The sequence below is a fragment of the Balaenoptera musculus genome, chromosome 3, assembly GCF_009873245.2.
Source record: "Balaenoptera musculus isolate JJ_BM4_2016_0621 chromosome 3, mBalMus1.pri.v3, whole genome shotgun sequence".
Lineage (NCBI taxonomy): Eukaryota > Metazoa > Chordata > Mammalia > Artiodactyla > Balaenopteridae > Balaenoptera > Balaenoptera musculus.
In genome coordinates, this window is record NC_045787.1 from 88,940,245 (window position 1) to 88,948,294 (window position 8,050).

The following is an 8,050-nucleotide window of genomic DNA, read 5'->3' on the forward strand; positions in this document are numbered from 1 at the left end:
CAGGTAAGAAACAGACTGGCTATATAATTAGGCTAACACTTTCTGGGGAGATTTTTTTGTTCTTTACCTTTGCCAAATGTATATAGGCTACTGCTTGCTTGAGCATCCCCTTGGCAACTAACCAACACACACACACACACACACACTTAGGGGCACAGACTGGCTGGCACACTCATAAAGACCATGCAAGGTGACCTCAGGGATTTTTATGGCTACCCCTTACCATGGTCCATTTCTCAATGCGTTGGGCAGTCTTCCAAACACACAGCAGCTCTCTATGCAGTAATCACTTGACATCATTGAAACCCCAAGCAGAAGATATACAGTTCCCGTACATCTTGCTCTGTTTTTGGTCTGTATTAACTGTAATCCCACTGTTGCTTATTTTTCTTGCCACTGATTGGCTACGTAACTTTGGGCAAGTCACTGTGCTTCAATTTCCTTATCTATACAATTAAGTGGCTGTACTTTTTAGCTATAGCCTGGGTTTCACGCTTTTTCCTTTGGTTCTAGGAAGTAAAATTGTTGCCAGCTCCCAGGCTGTTCATCAGGGACCTGAAGCCTGGAGCTGCAATGCTATAGTGAAAACTGTAGTGGCCTCAGAGGGTTTGTTTGGAATTCCAGATCTGCCTTTAACTTAACGTGCATTTTATCTTTGGCAAATCTCTTGGATTTTCAGTTTCCACATCTGAAAAATGGAGATGAATATCCTGTCTTGCTAACCCTGCAGGGCTGTGATGAGAATGTATTGCACTCAGAAAAGTGCTAATCAGTACAGAGGCTGATACATTACCAGGTTTTTCTGATCTGTCCTTTTAGTCAGGGAGGTGGCATCAAGCTGGTCCCAGTCCCTGAGTATCCGCAGTTAGCCACAGCTGCATTGCAGAATCCTATAGAGATATGATTCCCAGGCTACCCTCAATACCACCCAAGCAGAGCTTCTAGGGGAAAGGGTCAGGCATATGAAATGGACATGAAGGCTGATTTGAGAACTAGTGGTCTGAAGACAAGGAAATCTTACCACTCTCTTGATCTGAAATCCTAATATTCATTGTGTATAACGGGATGTCTCTTCTCACATCTGATGCCTGAGGTGTGGTGCCAACAAGGATAGAGTGTGTAAGGGGCTGTCCTGCTGTCACCTTCTTATTAAGCTTGACAGATATACCTTCTAGTCTTGAATCTTGGTTTCCTTCCCCATATATTAAGTGGAAATCATCTCTGACACAACTGTTGGAAATGAACTTCCCCAAAACTACATATCTTTTGGGAAAGTGTTCAACTTGAACTGTATTTACCCTCTCTAAGCCCTCTTTAAAGCACTAACTAGGGCACAGTGGAACTTAATCTATTGTCATTTGGAGCACTACAGTATTAGGAGATGATAGAAAAAGGAGGAGAGGAAATAGAGAGGAGCCACGCAAATCCGTTTCTACTTAGACCATTTTGTTACCCTCTAGAGTCTGTTTGGAACTGACACCAGTTAAGTTCTGTGCCTAAGGAACAGCTTTGGGATGAGAACCTGGAGCTTAAGCAAATGGATTCACAAGCCACAAAGTCTTAGGCTTGTCCTTCGTTTCACTCTTCCAATCTAGTTCCACATGTCTGGGAGTGAACTCAGGCTAGATGTTTCAGAGCCACAGTCCCAGGCTGGCCCATTAAGAACCTCAGAGGAGGTGGAGGGATGGGGAGAAAAAAATACCACTATCCAGGGACTTCCCTGGTGGCGCAGTGGTTGGGAGTCCACCTGCCAGTGTAGGGGACACGGGTTCGAGCCCTGGTCCAGGAAGATCCCACATGCCGCGGAGCAACTGGGCCCATGCACCGCAACTGCTGAGCCTGCGCTCTAGAACCCACATGCCACAACTACTGAGCCCACGTGCCGCAACTACTGAAGCCCACGCACCTGGATGCTGTGCTCCGTCACAGGAGAAGCCACAGTAGTGAGAGGCCCACGCACCGCAACGAAGAGTAGCCCTTGCTCGCGGTATGTTCACTTTGAGCAAAAGAACAACAGATCCTTCTGCAAAAGAGAGAAAGAAAAAAAGCCCTCTTTCTTTAATCTAGCAGAAAAGAAGGAATTACCTCTGTGCATGCTCCTACTGGTATAAATAGCAGTATTAGGGAAAAAGCTTGTTTCTCCATGACTGAAAACTATTTAGGACACAGAACCTGGACTCCATCTCTTCTCTATTTCCCTGGTTACTTTAACACTGTGAGCTTTGGACTCCAGGGAGAAAGTCTAAAAATACTATAGCCTATTTGTTCAAAAGGTAACAAAGATGGAAGGGCCCTGCTTTTGCCTAAAGGGAAAAAAGGAATATAAAATCTTAATGTTTTCATTTTTGAACTCTAAACCAAAGTCAGACCTTGGAATATTCTTTATTTTTCTTTTTAATAGGCAATGTGAAGACATGGTAACACAAATTCAAATGGCACAACAGGAAATATATTGAAAAGTTATTCTTCCTTCCAACCCTGCCCACCAGCACTCCAGTTCCCCTTCCCTGAGGCTACCTCTGACGGCAGTTTCTTGTGGATCCTTCCAGAGATGATATTCTCTGCATATCGAAGTGTGTGTGTTTGTGTGTGTGTGTGTGTGTGTGTTGATGTATTTATGCATGGGCACCTTCACAGAGCTCTGACTTCCTTCTTTTAACATGAATAGTTGCTTCCTATTCACACTCTCCTGCCCCTTGCTTTTCTTCACTTAAAAAGATGTCTTACTCGGGGAGGGCTGAACAGTCGGGCTGGCTGCTGAGATGAGCTCTTCACTGGGGCAGTCTCCGCATATCATGGGGACATAGACGCTGCTGCCTTTGATTGGGCTTGGTCCTCATAGCTCCAGAAAGAAACAAGATCTCGATAAGCTCTATGAGCTGTAGTCCAAAGCGCATTAGATTATGAACCAGTTTGGCCCCTCAGCCCCAATCAACTGGTCCAATCTCTCATCAATAAAACCGGATCCCGCTAGCACCCCTCCACAAGGCTCCATGGCCAATAGCACTACAGTGGTAAAGATCCCAGGCGCTACTGGGACGGGAGGGTGTCTCAGCCCTGAAAACGATCAGGTATTGACCAAGAAGAAATCACAAGACTTAATAAGAGAAGTGGATCCTAATGAGCAATGGGATGAAGATGTGGAGGAGATGCTACTGCAGATTGCTGATGATTTTATCGCGAGCGTGGTGACAGCAGCCTACCAGCTTGCTCGGCATCGCAAGTCCAGCACCCTGGAGGTGAAAGATGTCCAGCTGCATCTAGAACGCCAGTGGAACATGTGGATCCCAGGGTTTGGCTCTGAAGAAATCCGACCCTACAAAAAAGCTTGCACAACAGAAGCTCACAAACAGAGAATGGCATTGATCCGGAAAACAACCAAGAAATAACACACGGAAAGGTCAGGGAATGGACAACAATGTATTTGGAGATACTTGAGCTGAGACCTCAGCTATCTCATCCTTGGATTTTTCTTTTTTAATGCTTTACAGAGAAGCATATATTTTTATTAGCAGTGCGGCAATATCTATAATGACTGACAGGATCTGCCAAAAGAATAAAGCCCTCTACCCCAGAAAAAAAAAAAAAGATGTCTTAGAGACAATTTCATATTAGGACATAGAGACCAGTCTTCTTCATTTTAATATCTCTATAGAAGTGCACAGAGGTATGTATCATAATTTACTTAACCAGCTTCCTATTGGTGGGAACTTAGGCTCTTTTGATTCACTTGCTCCTACAATGTTGGAATGAATATTCTACATATACCTTATGGTGTAAAATATTTTTGAATCTTAAACTGCCATGATATAAATTGCTTCTCACATCTCTCCTCTTCAGTGGTTGCAAGTTTCTCCCAGGCTCAGCAGAAAACTTTAGCAGACTTAATTATATTTTATTTTTAAAATATTAACTATATGTCAGAGTACAGTGCTGATTTCTGGATGTGGGATTTCTCTCTGGTTTAGTTTAGCTGTTACCAACCTAGCCAGGGAAGACAAAAGTTTGATATGTGTTTCCACATGGCCACTAGATCAGTCATTGAGCGAATGTGACCCTTTCTGCTACAGTGGTAAGGTCACAAAAGTCACCTTAACAACCTGAGGAAATCAATTCCAACAATATCTAGGAACCACCTCTGACTCAGGGCTTTCTGGATGCATAGAATTTCTGCCTCTGCATTGATAAGATCATAATATGTATGTACCAGAACTCAGGGTTCCCTAGGGCTCTAGTTTTCAACTCTGAATAAATAGAAACTGGAACACATTTGAAATGAGATTGAAGGCTCTGGGAATATTGGAGGTTGTACTTTTATTTCTTAAATAGCAAACACGTTTTGGGGATGGATAAATAGGGATCTAGCTACATAGGAATGGTGAGGTAATCCTTCCATCCATCAGGTGCAGGGCCATGCAAAGATACCAAGGTTGTCTTTAAAAGCTGGAAGCTTCCTACATGAGGGCGTAATTGCTACAGAAGATTTGTTGTTTAATCGATAAAGGAAAAGGAAAGAGATATTGGGGAGGGGAGCAGGCAATATTGAGGTAGTGAAAAGAGTACAGGTTAAGAGTTAGAAGACTTGTACTTTAGTTCAAACCCTGCATGATTTTAGTTAGGACCCAAGTCAGAAAGCCCAAGTCAAACTTAAGTAAAAATGGAAAACTATTTGTTCTACAGGATTGTCTTGATGCAGGGATTTAAGAAGCATCAGCGCACCCAATCTCTCTTCAAGCTTTTGTCTGCTCTGTGTTGACTTAATTCTCACACTCCAAATGGTGACACATTGGCTGCCAACAGCTCCTGTCCTGAGTATTCCCAGGCTCAAGACTCGCAGATAGAAAATCACCTCTTCCCTTAAGAGTTCAAGTAAAAGTTCTGTAAGGGCGAGGATCTAAAGTCAGAGTGCTCTTACCAAATAAACTGGGAAATAAGTACTTGGTGCCCCCAGATTCAAAATGTCTGCAACAGGCTCTCACTAGGCATCTGGCTTTGGCTCACCTAATTTCTTATTGTCTGACTTTTCCTGTTCGTCAAATATGGTTAAACTTGATAATCTTTGTGATCTCTTCCAGTTCTAAACGAATTTTCTTTCTTTCTTGCATCCTTTGTTTTTTTCACATTAATTAAGCATTTAACCTAAACAGGTATTTTCCCAGTTGCTATCTTGACTGTTGGTATTTTAATAGGTATAAGAAACAGATATGTGTCTAAAAATAAGAATATAATATATGTAATCTAATAGAGGTAAGCATGAAGAGCAACTGGAACACAGGAGAGGGAGCAATTAATTCACTTGAGATCGTAACATCTGAATCTAGTTTGAAGCTTGACCAGACTTTGACAAATCTGTGGTGCGAACACTAGCAGGTAGGATACGTGCAGTAGAAGTATGAAGCTGGAATTACTTACAAGGAGAAAAGTACAGTAGCAAATTCACCCACACTTATATATTGACTTACTATGCCTTCTGGCAGTACCCAAAGAGGGTGAGGACAATATAGAGGCAGATCAGAAGGCGTTAACCAGATAGTTAAAGAGTGGACAAGCATGATTTCTGAGCAAGTATTGATATCATGGACTTGAGTTAGGAAATAAATGCTGAAGAATAATTAAATAATTTAAACAAGAGATTGGCAAGGAGCAAAACAAATCTAACTTAAGTAAGCCAAATTAAACCATACCACCACCATACCACCAGAAAACAGCATAGTGACTTGTGGCATATAACCCAATGAAGTTAGAAACCAGTTAACAATGGAGATTTGATTTTTCCCCTGAAATCTTGAAACATAGGAGTCTCCCTTGTGATGGATTGTGTGTTCATACATGAAGTCAGAGGAATGAATTAGAAGACCTCTTAAAGCCCTAAGGTCCTCACATTCTAACATTTTGCTTTGCCTCAGTGGTTGTTCTATGCAGTGACTTTACCCCAAGTGAAAAATTGCTGCAGCCTAATAGTTGATGCCTATTAGAGACAAATGTGCTTGTCCAGGGAACTATTTTAAAGACTATAAAGGGAATGCCATTCTCTGAATTTGAAGGGGGGAAATAGCAACCAAAATTATCAGAAAAAAATTTGTATTCTCCTCAAGCATATTCTTCTTGAGAACAGCAGAAGGCCTCACAGAGATGATCACGATAAAGACAGGAACTGTTGGAGCAGGAGAGGGGTAATAAGGGATGAAAGACTGAGTTTTCCTACTCTACCTTACCTTCTAATTCAGTTCTTTTCTAAAGCAAATTCTTAAGAGACTAAAGGTATTCACTTTTTTAGGGAGAGTTAATTATAGTCTCATTTAGAAATAAGAGAGTACCTTACTTCACCCTTTAAGGTTCCTTCCAGGACTATTGTGATTCTACTAAAATGCTTTAGGCATTAAATAGAGTCAGAAAACTAAATATGCATTCTTGGTTCTAACACAAAAAGGAAAAAAAATGTTTCAAAGGCAAGAAAAAGAGAAAAAAAGAAAGTTTTTCCCATTCAATGTTTACTTTCATGGGAATGCAAATATTTAACATTGTTGTGATTTTCACACTGAAGACGAATGTCAGTTTACTGCAAAGATGTGAATTAATTCTTGAACTAAAGTCTAATATGCAAAATAAAATTTCGAACACATATTAGGAAGAACATGCTGTGCAGGGCACTGTGGAGAATATGAAAGACATAGTCACCACCTCAAGGGGCTTCTAGACTAATGGGAGATAAGATTGTCAACTGAAAAGAAAACACACAGCCTGAAAGCTGAGGATTATGTTTTTATTTTTTTATTGGAGTATAATTGCTTTGCAATGTTGTGTTAGTTTCTGCTGTACAGTGAAGTGAATCAACTGTACATATACATATATCCCCTCCCTCTTGAACCTCCGCCCACACCATCTCAGCCATCTAGGTCTTCTCAGAGCACTGAGCTGAGCTCCTTATGCTATACAGCAGGTTCCCACCAGCTATTTATTTTACATATGGTAGTGTATATACGTCAAACCTAGTCTCCCAATTCATCCCACCCTCCCCTTCCCCACCGTGTCCACACGTCTGTTCTCTACATCTGCCTTTCTATTCCTGCCCTGCAGATAGGTTCATCTGTACCATTTTCCCAGATTCCACATATATGTGTTAATGTATGGTATTTGTTTTTCTCTTTCTGACTTGCTTCACTCTGCATGACAGACTCTAGGTCCATCCACATCTCTACAAATGAGCCAGTTTCATTTCTTTTTATGGCTGAGTAATATTCCATTCAATATATGTACCACATCTTCTTTATCCATTCATCTGTTGATGGACATTTAGGTTGTTCCATGACCTGGCTATTGTAAATAGTGCTACAGTGAACATTGGGGTACATGTGTCCTTTTGAATGATGGTTTTCTCAGAGTATATGCCCACTAGTGGGGTTGCTGGGTCATACGGTAATTCTATTTTTAGTTTTTTAAGGAACCTCCATACTGTTCTCCACAGAGGCTGTATCGATTTACATTCCCATCAACAGTGCAAGAGGGTTCCCTTTTCTCCACACCCTCTCCAGCATTTATTGTTTGTAGGTTTTCTGATGATGCCCATTCTAACTGGTGTGAGGTGATACCCCATTGTAGTTTTGATTTGCATTTCTCTAATAATTAGTGCTGCTGAGCATCTTTTCATGTTTTATTTGGCAGACAAAACTGAGGACTTAAGCCCAGGACACAGCATCTCAGATAGCTCTGAGAGACTGCTCAGAGGAGGTAAGGGAGGAGCCAGGATAAATAGGAGTTTTTGCAACAAAGACCAGGTAGTTGGAACTTCAAAAGATTACTGTTAATTATATACTCCAATACAGATGTTTAAAAAAATAAAGAACACCAGATATCTCAAGTTAAGGAATTTAGTGCTTTTCTATCTATGGGAAGATGCAAGAGTCTGGGCTCACTGAAATCATTCCTTTGATATGCACCTGAGCTATCTGGGGCCAGTATTCTGTGCTTTCTCATCCTGAGTCTTCTCAGGATGCACTGTCATTAGGGGTGGCTGCAGCAGCTGACTGCTAGATGGTGGGCACCCTGTTTC

General features: G+C 41.5%; 1 protein-coding gene across 1 annotated transcript; it reads left to right on the forward strand.

Annotated features, from left to right (window-relative positions):
- The first annotated feature begins 2,903 nt into the window (after positions 1-2,903).
- Positions 2,904-3,501, forward strand: LOC118893171 (transcription initiation factor TFIID subunit 12-like). The gene has a single exon (XM_036848417.1). The coding sequence runs from the start codon at positions 2,904-2,906 to the stop codon at positions 3,387-3,389; it is 486 nt and encodes a 161-aa protein (XP_036704312.1). The 3' UTR covers positions 3,390-3,501.
- The last annotated feature ends 4,549 nt before the right edge of the window (positions 3,502-8,050 follow it).